Source organism: Salvia hispanica, chromosome 1 (genome assembly GCF_029641045.1).
Source record: "Salvia hispanica isolate PSC_SH4W2 chromosome 1, Shi_PSC_v1, whole genome shotgun sequence".
Lineage (NCBI taxonomy): Eukaryota > Viridiplantae > Streptophyta > Magnoliopsida > Lamiales > Lamiaceae > Salvia > Salvia hispanica.
In genome coordinates, this window is record NC_142692.1 from 58254622 (window position 1) to 58268616 (window position 13995).

At 33.7% G+C, this 13995-nt stretch overlaps 2 protein-coding genes across 3 annotated transcripts; one reads left to right on the forward strand and one right to left on the reverse strand.

Annotated features, from left to right (window-relative positions):
* The first annotated feature begins 4664 nt into the window (after nt 1–4664).
* On the forward strand, nt 4665–9804 carry LOC125220317 (potassium channel AKT1-like). 2 transcript variants are annotated; one of them, XM_089067168.1, is made up of 11 exons: nt 4665–4931; nt 6189–6554; nt 6632–6689; nt 6785–7111; nt 7207–7452; nt 7537–7635; nt 7747–7779; nt 7870–8055; nt 8232–8426; nt 8502–8577; nt 8640–9804. In XM_089067168.1, exons 1-11 carry the CDS (start codon nt 4753–4755, stop codon nt 9449–9451), a joined length of 2577 nt encoding a protein of 858 aa, XP_088923294.1. In that variant the 5' UTR covers nt 4665–4752; the 3' UTR covers nt 9452–9804. The 2 variants fall into 2 exon arrangements, with proteins under 2 accessions (XP_088923294.1, XP_088923297.1); XM_089067171.1 differs by having other exon boundaries at nt 4806–4931; nt 6170–6554.
* Nucleotides 9805–9989: 185 nt separating this feature from the next.
* Nucleotides 9990–12422, reverse strand: LOC125219790 (uncharacterized). The gene is made up of 2 exons (XM_048121857.2): nt 12191–12422; nt 9990–10534 (listed from the first exon to the last, which is right to left on the reverse strand). The coding sequence occupies exons 1-2, from the start codon at nt 12291–12293 to the stop codon at nt 10224–10226; spliced, it is 414 nt and encodes a 137-aa protein (XP_047977814.1). The 5' UTR covers nt 12294–12422; the 3' UTR covers nt 9990–10223.
* Between the last annotated feature and the right edge of the window lie 1573 nt (nt 12423–13995).

A 13995-nucleotide genomic window follows, 5' to 3' on the forward strand; every position in this document is an offset into this window, starting at 1 on the left:
AATTAAGCATATTCAATCAATAATTAGCCTAATTAAAAAAGATGTCCAATAAATAGGTGAATTATCAACTAATTCATGCCCTTTTAATTTTTATGTATAGATTTTAGTTATGATTATTAACACTTTTGTATATTTACTTTTATGATAATATTATTGTTAATATGATTTAATGGTTTTTTCATTATTTTATTGATATAATGAAAGTTTAAGGCAATTTTTTGTTCAAATAAAATAGTTTAGGACTTAATCCAATAATCACTCGTTCATTTAGGATTTTAGATTCATAGGTATATAAAAACAATAATAACACAATCATATAGGAGTATTTCAATTTTACCACTATTGATATTTTATGATATTTCACATTCATATTTTTGGAAGGAGTACAAAATAAGAAGAAGAAAGAATTAACAAAAGTGAAAAAGAAGAAAGAAGCAAAAAGAAAAAAAAATAAAGTGAAAAATGTCCAAAATTACAATTAATATAATTTCATGTAACCCTTCCTAATTCATTCTTTAATTGCTAATTACAATTAATATAATTTCATGTAACCCTTCCTAATTCATTCTTTAATTGCTAATTACAATTAATTTAAAATCATAAAATTTGTAAAATTCAAGTGGTCTATAAAAATTTTGTTTTGTTATTGTTTAAATTTAAAAAGAGAAAAAACTACTAAAATTAGGTTGTAGATCAAAATGTCAATATAGTGTATTAAACATATCAATACGATTAATTGAAATATGTCAACACAATTTAGCATTGACATTGTATATGCATTGTATTGACATATTACCATAGGTACGTTGACATTAATCAGCTACAATAAAAATACGAAAATTCAATTTTTTTTCCTTCAAATTTTGACATCGGAACGCATGTAAGTGAGATCTCGTTAGAATCCTTATAAAATTATCTTTAATTTGATATATTTTGTGTAAAAAAATAATATAAATTGAGATAGTTATAATCATTTAAAGTTTGGAGATAATTTTTAAAAGTTAGTTATAACAAACTTTTTGTTAATTGACATTAATACCCCAATTGACATTTTTTTTACATCATATTGATATTTGTAGACGAATGATCTTATACCTTGATTTAATGATCCAATGTCTATCATTTAGTTGTAGTTAGCAATTTAAGAGAGAGTTAATAATATAACACACTCACTCCATATTAGTGGATACATATATATAGCAAGGGGAGTGTTATATTGCTAACTCAATACTTAATTGCTAACTACAATTAAATAATAGCCCTTAGATCTACAATTAAATAATAGCCATTAGATATTCAAATCAAGGGCCTAGATCATCAGCCTTGAAATGTCAATACGATCAACAAAAAACGTCAATAAGGGTATTAAGGTCAATTTACAACAAATTATTTGTAACTAACTTTTGAAAAATATCCCATAACTTTAAAACGCATATATCATTCTCGATTTAAATTTATTTGGCACAACATATATCAAATTACAGATAATTTCATAAGGATTCTAACGAGATCTCACTTGCATATGTTCCGATGTCAAAAATTGAATTTTTTTTGAAAATTTTCAATTTTTTCGTACATCAACAAATGTCAACATAGTATATTTAAATATGTAAATATAATACATGTAGAATGTCATTCTTAAAGCAGTGTGTTGACATTCTCAAAGCATTGTGTTAATATTTTCAAATACACTATATTGACATTTTCATCCAAAACTCTAATTTGGTAGGTTTTTTTTTTTTTTTTATCTTTTTCGATTTAATTAATAAAAACGAAAATTAAATTAGTTGTAGTTAGCAACTAGAAAGTGAGTTAGCAATTGATCAATCCCGTATATAGCAATAGATAATTTTGTCCTCATTTAAAAAAAATAGCTAAAAGGATAAAAATATCTATAAAATAGTGCAAAAGTCTCTTCAGTTTGGTTAGAGCATCTCCATGGGACGGACTTCCCGTCGCCCTTCCCAAAAACACCTCCTGCCACGTCATAAGGACTTCCCACTGCACAATCCGCCCTTCCCATTGCCGTTCCCACGCGGACTTCCCCCAATAAAAAAAATTCACAAATATTCAATTTACGTTACATAATTAAAATTTCGATATGGAATCGGACGGGGAAAATGCAATGATTTTATTTAAAAAAAAGCATACATATTTAAACTAAAAAAAGTACATGTTATGCCTTGAATCTCTATAGTTTGCTGCTAGCTGAACGGGGGTCCCGACGGTATGATATGTTTTTGTTTTATGTCTTAATTTCCGACAATAATACATGCGTTAGAGTTTTTTAAAAAATTGTATATACAGAGTTTGCAACGAGCCGTATATATAGAGTTTTTTTTTTTTTCAATTAAAATGGCGGATGTCCACGCCGGACGTTCGCGTGTTGCCATAATGGCGAATGTCTGCCCACCCTTCCCGTGTCCTCAGGGGACGTCCGCGTCCGCCTCTCCATGCCTCAACGGCGGACGTCCTCGACGCCCTTCCCAGAAGCTTCTTCGAAGGGCGACGGGAAGGGAGCCGCTGGAGGTGCTGTTATACCATATGTCCAAGAATTAATTAGTTCTAATAAAATTACTCAGTGACCGAAAACATTAGAACCAAATTATCCAAGAAGCTACAATATAATTCAGTCTAAAACAAAATATAAGTTCATTTTCCCTTTGTGTTTCACGGATTCCAACTTACAAAAACGATGTAACAAGAAAATGTCATTTGTTATTTACATGTAGCATTTGGAAACCTCGATTATTTCAACTCTGATATAATACATTTTTGGAGTAATTGCAAAAGAGAAAACGTACAAGACATGTCATGACAACTTGTAGAAATAAGATTCGGGAAGTTAGACATATAAACAACAAAAATACTGATATTGAAAGGCGGTCTTAATTTATAAATTAATTTATATAAAAGAACGAATAACAAAAAAAAGCATAGAGAATGGCATATATTGGTAGGCGAAACTAAGAAAATGGCAATTGGAGAGCTAAAGTGGTGGGTACTATTTCCTTATTACTACTATTATAACTTTGCAAATGGCACGATAACATGCATGTGAAGTGACAACTGCATTTTATTCTCTCCGTTATTAATACGAATTTTAAGAAATATATTTATCATTATAAAAGAGTAAATTTTAAAAAATTATTTCTCTTTATAAAAAAAAATGAGTGAGAAAAGTAATACAATGTGAATCATAATTATTATAAAAAGTAAAAAAATTCAATATTCTTAATTAGTTTTAGCATATATTAATTCAATAATAAAAGATGAGTGAAATGCGTAAAATATGACATTGCTTCAAGAAAATCATAAAAAAATTAAGATCCACAATATATACATCTTATAAATATATTAGTTTCAAGTAATTTGGAATTTTGACCCATGAGTTATAGAATTTTCTTTGATTTCACTGAACATATAGTTTAATGTTCTAATTTTATATTCCATATGTTCCATTTATGATGTCCATATTCTTGAATGACACTAAATTTTAGGAGGAATTGTTACTTGTTAGGTGTAGTAAATAGTGAGAAAAAAAAGAATAGTTGGATATTTTAATGAGGAGAAAGAAAATATGGATTTATTTTCAAATATGAAAAATGGACATCTTGAGTTGGACAAACTAAAATGGAAAAGTGGACATCTTGAGTGAAACGGAGAGAACATTTCTTAAATAATCTTGTGCCCAAAAGAATGTCTCAACTACCTTGGGATGGAGAGAATATTTTTTATAATAATAAAATTTTTATATTTTTTCAAAATTGTTAGATAGCTATGGCCCTCCCTCGACACCCTCGTAATGACAAATCTTATAAGTTATATAATAAATATGAATCGAATAAATTATTGGATTTTGAGATCTGTTTACTAAAATAGTAAAAATAAAATTTAATATTTTGTTTTGTGGATATTCTAAATTTGTATAGTTGCAGCATTTAATAGAGGATGGATAGAGTACATAATAAAATTTGCAAATAACATAAAAATATTTTTCTTTTAAATTGCACAACACAAAATAGTAGTACACCTTAAATTTAAGAAATTAAAAAGAAAAAAAATAATAAAAAATGGAAACTTAAAGATGAAAACTAACAAAAATAGAATGATAGAAAAAATGGAAAAAAGAACAACATGATTACATGAATGTGTATTTATTAACTAGAGCAAATATCTTACCAGCAATTGAATTACATTTTATTGTTTGTTTTCTTTATTTGTGTTATGAACTTAAATACGTACAATGATTTATTATTCAATAAGAAGTACGTAAGTAGGTTATCTCAAAAAGTTGAAATTATCAAGAGCCTTATAAATATAATAACCCTAGCTAAAGTTTCAATCTACCTTACTAAATAATGTAAACTCTCCCTTATCATTGTACAATGTTTTAACATTTAATTTTAATTAATAGTAATTGGTCATTAGGAATTATCGATCTGTAATTAAAACATACTAAAATTTTATAAGGTTGTGGGCCAAGGGTTCCGAAAAGTGAACAAAAAATGCAAAAAGAAAAGATTAAAGAAAAAAAAAAAGCCCAACCAACAGATATGTGGCTGTAGGAACATTATAAAAGAAATTGATTTGTTTAGTCATAATGACCTTTCCTTGAATCTGCTCATAACTGCCTGCCTGCCTGCCGTCACAACTATATAAATACATACTACATAATATTTCCATGAACTATGCCTATGCATAATTGCATATAGTCATATAACAACCACAACAAATTGTTGCTAACTAACAATGGACAATTTCTTTAGCCGAAGAGCTTCGTGCCGACAGCCCGATTTCGACCAGCAGTCCTACGAGGGCAGCAGCCATTACAGCCTCACCACCACAGTTCTTCCCGCTCTTGGTGCCAGAAGCAATCGCAGAATCAAACTCGGCTCTTTCGTTATCTCTCCTCATGATCGCCGCTATAGGTTCCCTTCTCTACATGCTACTACTTTGTTTTTATGCATGTTATTTTTTAAGATTCACAAATTTCTATTTAGTTTTAGTAGATGTTACTAATACTATACGGAGTACTTTTTATTGATCAATAATTTCTAGTTGCTCAAATTTCTCCCCCAATTTCGGATTATTGTTGTAGCGATATATCCCAATATTGCCTTTTGTTTGTATTCAACTAGTATGTCTTTTCTGGTCAAAATTTAACTCTGCGTTATTCGTTTTCAAAGAATTGTCAACTTTTTACTTTTTTGGCTACACTTTTAGTATAGTATTATACTATGCTTCAAAAAACATGCTTGTCGAATCTCTTATTTACCGGCGGAGCTACATGGTCGGGTGGGGGCCAATGATTCCAATTAATTTTTCTAATTTTTAAAGGTAATATTTTGTATTAAAATATTAATGTTAAATAGTACTACCTCCGTCCCCCAAAATTTGCTACACTTTGACTCGACACGGATTTTAAGAAATATAATAGAAAGTGAGTTGAAAAAGTTGGTGGGACGTGGGTCCTACTTTTAAAGTATTAGTTTTATAATAAAATGTGAGTAAGAATGAGTTAGTGGAATATGGGGTCCACTGCAAAAAATGGTAAAAGTGAAGTATATCAAATTTTCAGGGACGGACCAAAATAGTAAACTGTATCAAATTTTCAGGGCCAGTAGTATATTGTTATTTTATTAGTTAAAATTTTAGAATTTTGGATTGTTATTAAAAAAATATTATTATAATAAAATATTCTTTTTGAAAATTTGTTATATTTCTGTAAATTAATTTTATTTATTTTTTATTTCAATTTTTTTTTTGAAAAATCTCTTAAATCTCATAAATCTCTTACTACTCACTCCGAAAGGCTTGAACTCTTTTCTTTTTAGTCCGACTGAAAAAATGAACTTTTTAATTTTGAAAACTTATGAGATCCATTCTCCACTGACAATACTTTAAAAACTTTTTATTTTTCTCTCTCTCTTTTATTTTACCAGTTATCCATTAAAACTTGTCCGAACCAAATGTTAATACTTTTCCAGGGACGGAAGGTGTATTATTTATGGTTTTGGTTTCAGTTTTCTTGGAATATGGCATTTTACAGACCATTTTCTTGCATAAACAACTTTATTTGTAGTTTTGCTTTTGTAGTTTAAACTTGAAATTTATACATAGCTTGTAAAATGTAAAGAATAATTTTCTTTTACTGAAAACACATTAGGCTTGGATTGATATGACAGGGTTTGGGAAGCGTTTCTGGTTATTTTGGTTATCTACACGGCATGGGCGTCTCCATTTGAGCTTGGGTTTCTTGATAGACCAAGGAGGCCTATGTCTATTTTGGACAATGTTGTTAATGGATTCTTCGCAATTGATATCATCCTCACATTCTTCGTAGCTTACTTGGACAGAAGCACATATCTTTTTGTTGACGATCATAAGAAGATTGCAAAGAAATATGCAACTTCTTGGTTGGCCTTTGATGTGATTTCCACAATCCCTTCGGAACTTGTTTGGTATGTTTCACCTCGGCCTTTAAAGGAATATGGCTTATTCAACATGCTTCGTCTCTGGCGTCTTAGACGAGTTAGTGCTCTATTTGCTAGGTAAAACCATATATTCTCATCTCATAATAAGATTCTTATGTATTGTTATTAATCTCTTTCTCTTCTTAAATAAACAGAATGGAGAAAAATAAGAGTTTTAACTACTTTTGGGTGAGGTGTGCAAAGCTGATATGCGTAAGTATATTATAATGTATACACTTATCATTAGCTTATTGATTAAAATAAATGATTTAGCTATTGAACTATACATCTTTTGTTGTTGTGTATAGGTTACTATTTTTTCCGTTCATTGTGCTGGATGCTTCAATTATTTGCTTGCTACTCATAATGACGATCCATCAAACACTTGGATTGGTAAATCAATGCCTCCTGGAGTCGATTTTCGCCAACTAAGTTTATGGTTTCGGTATGTTACTTCCATGTATTGGTCCATCACAACCCTCTCCACCGTTGGCTATGGAGACTTGCATGCTGTGAATTCAAAAGAGATGATGTTTGCCATTTTCTACATGCTCTTCAACCTCGGACTCACAGCATATTTGATTGGAAATATGACGAATTTGGTGGTTCATGGCACTAGTAAGACCAGACATTATGTAAGTCACTTCAATCGAAACATATCAAGTTGTTTTCTATGAGTATTGGGTCAGATTACTGATTTTTGTAATCAATTTTTTTTATGTAAAAATAGAGGGATACAATTCAAGCTGCTACGAGTTTTGCACAAAGGAACCAACTGCCTTCTCGCCTTCAAGAGCAGATGATATCTCATTTGTCGTTGAAGTTTAGAACTGACTCAGAGGGGCTTCAAAGACAAGACACGCTCGATTCACTTCCAAAGGCAATTAGGTCGAGTATCTCGCACTACCTTTTCCACCATTTGGTTAATAGGGTCTACTTGTTTCGTGAAGTCTCCAATGACTTGCTCTTTCAGCTGGTAAATTCATTATAACATTTTAGAATTAATTAATCATTTTTTTCTTCACCACTTGCATCACTCTCATATGCCACTCTTTTATAGGTTTCTGAGATGAGGGCGGAATATTTCGCTCCCAATGAAGATGTGATCTTGCAGAATGAAGCGCCAACAGACTTTTATATTCTGGTCAATGGGGCAGTGGTAAAAAAATGGATCCGTAAAGTTGATCTCTAAATTTCTCATTCATTATGCACTATGTTTTGTTTAACATGTGGAAATTATTTTCTTTTTTTTCTCATTATCCTTTTTCAGGAGCTAATAGTCATGAAAAATGGAGTTCCAAATGTAAGTTTGTTTAATGGGTTCAATATATATTTGTGAATATAAATGTCTATACCCACAAGAAGACTGATCTTGGTTGTGACAACAATGCAGGTTGTTGGCGAGGCACGAACCGGTGAGCTTTGTGGCGAGATTGGTGTACTTTGTTATAGGCCTCAATTGTTCACCGTGAGAACAAAAAAGTTAACTCAGCTATTACGGCTGAACCGCACTACATTTCTGAACATTCTTCAAGCCAATGTTGGAGATGGGACAATAATCATGAATAACCTTTTGCAGGTATATATATATATATATACACACACATTACATTGGATATGATATTCATCATACAAATGTGTTTCTGCACATACTACAGAAACAACAAAGAATTACTAGAACTGAGTGTTTCTTCAATAGTTTAGATGACATTTGGCTTACATACATTTAAGCAATGAAATCTATGGTGTTTGTAGCATTTGAAGGAAGCGAAGGACCCGATAATGGAGGGGATTTTGTTGGATATCGAGAATATGATTGCACACGGAAGAAAGGATCTGCCCCTCACCCTATGTTTTGCAGCACTTAGAGGAGACGAATCGTTGATGCGTCATTTGTTGAAGAGAGGTATTGATCCAAATGAATCAGACAATAACGGAAGAACAGCTCTGGTGAGTACAATTTCGATTTGATTAACCAAATTTCATTTAGCTCGCCTCTAAAACACCTTTCTTCATCATGCTCAGCACATTGCAGCATCTCAAGGAAATGAAAATTGTGTGCTTCTTTTGCTCAACTCTGGGGCTGATCCCAACTGCAGAGGTAATTAGTCAATATAAAGTTGTTAATGCTCAATTCCACTTCTCATCTAATCTCTTCAACAGATTCAGAAGGAAGTGTACCACTGTGGGAAGCCATGCTCGGGGACCATAAACCGGTCATCAAGCTACTCTCCGACAACGGTGCCAAATTGTCCTCTGGTGACATAGGCATGTTTTCTTGCACAGCGGCAGAGAACAACGACTTGGATCTTCTTAAAGAAATCGTCTGTCGCGATGGGGACGTGACCTGGCCGAACCATGATGGCCGCCAAGCGCTTCACATCGCTGTTTGTCAAGGCAACCTTGAAATGGTCAAATTTCTCCTCAACCAAGGCGCTGACTTGGACCTCGCGGATGAAAACGGCCTCACGTCGAGGGAACTAGCCGACCAGAAGGGCCACGACGACATCAAGGAGCTCTTCGCCTCGTATAACAGAGTCAAGAGCGATGCTGACGAGAAAGCACGGCCCAATGGCGCCCGTTTCTTGGGGAGATTCAAGAGCGATCCGATCATGTTACCTGTGAATCACGCGGACGGATCATGGATCAGGTCTCGGACGACGACGAGGCGGAGAAGAACCAGCAACTACAACAACTCTCTGTTTGGGATCATGAGGGCAGCTGCGCAGACCGGGGACGATGCATTGTTGTCCCCGGTGGCACCTGCTGCCCGGGTCACGATCACCTGCCCGGAGAAGGGAGATGTTGCTGGGAAGCTCGTGTTGCGCCCTCGTAGCTTTGAGGAACTGAAGGAGATTGGTGTAAAGAGATATGGTGCTCCCTTTGTGAGAGTGTTGAACCAAAAAGGAGCAGAGATTGATGATATTGAGGTGGTGAGAGATGGCGATTATGTGGCTTTCGCGAGCCAGTTATAGCATAATCATCGGGAATTTGGCGTCCACGGGATGAGTGATTGCGAAGTGGTCACCTTGTTTTCATCCCTATAGGTAAATAGACTTCGCATTCCGCTAACTCATAGTACTTATTATACTCGTTAAAACTCATACTATGTCAAAATGTAGGGACTGAGTATTTGAGTTTTCAGTGATATTCTTTTGTTAATATTAACTGGAATGCAAAGTAGATATACTAGTAACTTGTAGATCAAAGAAAACTTTTTAGTAATTTGTGTATAACACAATAATATGCAAACTTTGTATTACACTAATGTGGCAATTCTCATACCATATTGATTCAATTCAAAGATGATTAGTAGCTTGCCCCCTGATTTCCTTTTTGTTTTGTCATATTGCAACTTGAATTTTGTGACATGTTATCATTGTTTAACAAATATGCATATAATGCACCTGCCCCTGATGTAATAGTGGAATCTTAAATACCTACATCCAACTATTACTCCTAATAATATGGAAACCTCATGGTAAACAAAAGTATGGGTTGAAAAGCAAGAAAGAAGTTAAATTGCAAATTGTTATAAAAAGAACAAATCAGATGATAAATACACAGTCAATTCTCGATTGATGGATACACATTCAATTAACAAAAGAATTAAACAATTTTTCAGGTCAATAAAATTGTGATTTTCTTACAAGTCAAATGCAAATGATGAAGATGTTTTGAATGCTTACAAAATTACAAAGTCTATCTAATGACAAGCAGCAAGCACAACAAGTTAGTCACTGGACATCAAATCTTTGGGACTGTCTCTGAACGGATGAACTCTTTAAGAATCGCTTTCTCTTCATCAGTACGCTTCTTCTCTTGTCGATTTTGAGGTTTAACCTTTCTTTTCTCCTCCAATATCCACTTGAAGATCTCACGTTGCTGATCCGCGGGAACCGGTGGCCGCACAGGCACGGGCCTTTCGACAGGAGGAGTGATGATTATGGGCTCTTCTTGGGCAGGGGCAGTCACTGTGGTCGGAGGGGCAGGAGGAGGCTCTTCTATGGCTTTTTTCTCCGCTCTTTCTTTCTTACCACCCTGTGCAAACATGTACCCTGCAAATACAAAAATGAATAAATATCAGATCCCTCTGAGCATCAAGGGCTTCGTATAAGTGTAAAATCAAGAGCACAAAGACACGAGAACAAGTTGGTCTAGAAAAGTGATCACAACATGGAACTTGCACGAAAACAATCTGACTGACAAGAGGAGTCAGTTGCAGTAGACAAGCAAAACAAGCCAGTTAGTCTGAGGTAATGGTCAAGTGTTATTTTATTTAATGACATTAGATCAGTATATCATCCGGAAACATGAGTGTTCATGTTATAAATCACAATAATTACACTCATGCCGCAGTCTCTTCTATAGCTCCATCACTTCTATGATAAATCATCTAACTATTTCCAACCACACTGTTGTCATTTTGTTTTTGTGGGGTCATTTCCTTAATGGCACAGAGTCTTATAAGAATGTAAAACATGAGTCCCCTTCGTAAAAAAATGTGATCTTCCAGGCATTCTTTAACCTCTGAAATTCCGGAAACATCACCAATTTGTTTTTCCTTAGCTCTGGGAATTGATGCTGCTACCAACAAAACAATGCAACCATAATCATTAACCTTAATTCTTATCTCGATTCCAGATCATTCATAGGCCACAAAGTCTTAGGCAACATGCTATCCAGATATCCTCTCAGCCTCCCCGGTCAAAACAAAAATCGCTAAACATAATTATTTATGATACAAGCATAAGATAGTAACAGAAAACATACTCCTTTGCTGACAAGAAGAAAGGTCCAACTTCTTTATCCAACTAAATAACTCTCTAGGATGCAAACTTAGTTGACTCATGACTGACTATAGTTTTTTCATAGCTATCATAATTATTAGCATATTATAATGACACACAACCCAATATCTGGTGATACTAGCCTAGGAGCTCTAGCACCAACATGATTGCTTGCCCCCAATAGTTACCATAATAACTCGTTAACAACCATATATAAGCTATCAATACTCCAGGTCCTATAAACTCATATATCTGCAAGGTTGAAAAAAAAGAATCATGGCACACCCTCTCACTTTTCTTAACAGTACAGTGGAAGCAAAGAATAATAATTACGAATAACACACTCATGAAACTACCAATCTCCCCCACCATAGCAGTTGCTTCTAACTTGTGTATCCCTAATATACTACTATATAATTCAACAATCACAACTCCGCTAGTTCATGAATCAATAATCATGAGGCCGTAGGTACCATTCAAATTGAATTCTTCATCAAGACAAGTGCCCAGTGGAAGTTACAAAATGGAAAATTACAAAATTACTCGTTCTTGATTTTTTTTATGTGAAGCCAGTGTATACTGCCAATAGAAATCAGTCACTCCAAAAGCAAAACTAACTATCTAAAACTCTTGTTGACTGATATTTCAACAAACACACCAAGATAGGCAAAGATATGCATCCATACTTGAAAGATCATTGAGCTTAAACAAAATGTCATAAAAATACTTTGATTTAGCAGTTCACCCAATATTTGAATCGTGATTTTCTTCAAAACGAAGAACCAGCAAATCAACCAAGCCAAACTCTCAATTTATACATCTGAAATCATAGTTCCGATATTGAAACATAAATCACAGCACATCATCGCTGATTAAACTAAAAATGGCAAGAAAAAAGTCCATAGTTTTCCTAATGGAACTCACCGCCAAGACCGAAGTTGAAAAGCAGAAAAACACGCCAGAGAATCCTGAAACGCTTCACAGCAGGTTCACTTGGAACTTGATTTAGATGTGAGCTCCCTTCCATTTTCTTCTTGTCTTTCTCAACCCAATGCAACCCACTTCAATGTTCTTTCAATTTGGGGATTAGGATTTTCCAGTAAATTAGGGTGTGATTTGAAAAAAAAAAAAAAATGAGAGCAGGAGATGTTCGGTTGAAAGTTTAGGAATTCAATTGACATTTATAATTGGGATTAATACAGTTTCCCCACTATTTGTAATAAACTCAAATAGTATTTCCCTTTTCTTCTAAAAATAAAATTTCTTTAATTTCACTATTTTTTTCTATTTCTCTCTCTTACTTTATCCATTTTTTCCTTCTCTTTCTTAGAACATTCATTATGGAGAGTCGATCACACGACGGGAGATCAGCTCGGAAGAGAAGCCCTCTGTCACCTCCCCAAACCGCCAATCCTTCAGCAATCGCCCATGGACAGGGTGCCGAGAGCCCGAGACCGGCGGCCAGTCGGCGCCAATTGTGAGTCGAGACAGCTGATCATCGGCTATTCCTTTTTTTATTTTTTTATTTTTTAATTTTTGTTCCCTTTTTCATTTTCCTTGTTACTTGATATGTATTCCTGCGCTCTTCTGTCTCACATAAGATATCCACATTCATAAATGACACGGAGTTTTAGGTGGAGTAGTTATATGTGATAAAGTGAAGTGGAAAATGTGATTGAATATATTAATGAGGAGAGATGAGAGAAAAATATTTATTTCAAATATAGAAAATGGACATCTTGAATGAGACAAACTAAAAATGAAAGGTGAATATCTTGAATAAGACGGAGATATAGTAGATAGTTGATGGTTATGATGATGAAAATAAATATCGTTATTTTAATCATCCAATGCATACATTAATTTATTTGAGTTTGCTTCTCGTTGCAATTTTTTTTCCAATATTATAATACAATGAAGATTGCAAATTATATTACTCTCTCCGTCCCACTTTAGGAGTCCCGATTGAGTTCGACACGTGTTTTAAGAAATACAAAGGAAAGTAGGTGAAAAAAGATAGTGGAATATGGGTCCCACTTTTATATATTAGTTTTATAATAAAATGTGAGTGGAAAAAGGTGAGTGGAATGTGAGACCTATTACTAATTATGGAATATTCTGACCCGGACTCCTAAAGTGGGATACCCAAAAGTAGTAAACCGAGACTCCTAAAATGGGACGGAGGGAGTATATTGGTATTTTAATTTAATTTATTTGATAACATATTAAATATAGAAGTACAAAAAATTAAAGAAAAGTTGTGATGATGTGAAAATGAGATGACTTGTGAGATAGGCTCAACCATTGCAGGGAGATAGGTTATGGGATAAAAATGATGATGTGGCAGGAGGAAATGAAGATAGACTATGAGATGTGTGTGAGATAGGCTCAACCACTATGAATTCCCTTACTTTGCTATTTACATTGAAACTCGTGCCTTTTCCAAAGTTCATGTGTTTAGGAAATAGATGGTGTATATCATATTAAAAAAATAATTTTATCTTAATCATTTATATTAAACTCAAACTCAAAAGAATATTTCATATGGTAAATATACTTTTAAATTTTGGATATTGAAAATTTGCATGCTATCGATGTTATTAACCCCCTGGTCCAGGAATATCTTAAGACTGAGTTAATGTAGGAGCAGATTGATAATTCAGAGTTGAGCCACTCTATTGATAAAGAGGTAGCAGGTTGGTGTGAGGTAATGTACACAAAGGAGTTGA

Bases quoted from the DNA above. Each gene is read 5' to 3' on its own strand.
- LOC125220317 (XM_089067168.1), top strand. From the start codon at position 4,753: ATGGACAATTTCTTTAGCCGAAGAGCTTCGTGCCGACAGCCCGATTTC. The intron at 6,555-6,631 runs GTAAAACCATAT...TTAAATAAACAG, and splicing joins GTTAGTGCTCTATTTGCTAG to AATGGAGAAAAATAAGAGTT. The intron at 8,578-8,639 runs GTAATTAGTCAA...TCTCTTCAACAG, and splicing joins GGCTGATCCCAACTGCAGAG to ATTCAGAAGGAAGTGTACCA.
- LOC125219790 (XM_048121857.2), bottom strand. From the start codon at position 12,293: ATGGAAGGGAGCTCACATCTAAATCAAGTTCCAAGTGAACCTGCTGTG. The intron at 10,535-12,190 runs GTGAGTTCCATT...TTGTATTTGCAG, and splicing joins TTTCAACTTCGGTCTTGGCG to GGTACATGTTTGCACAGGGT.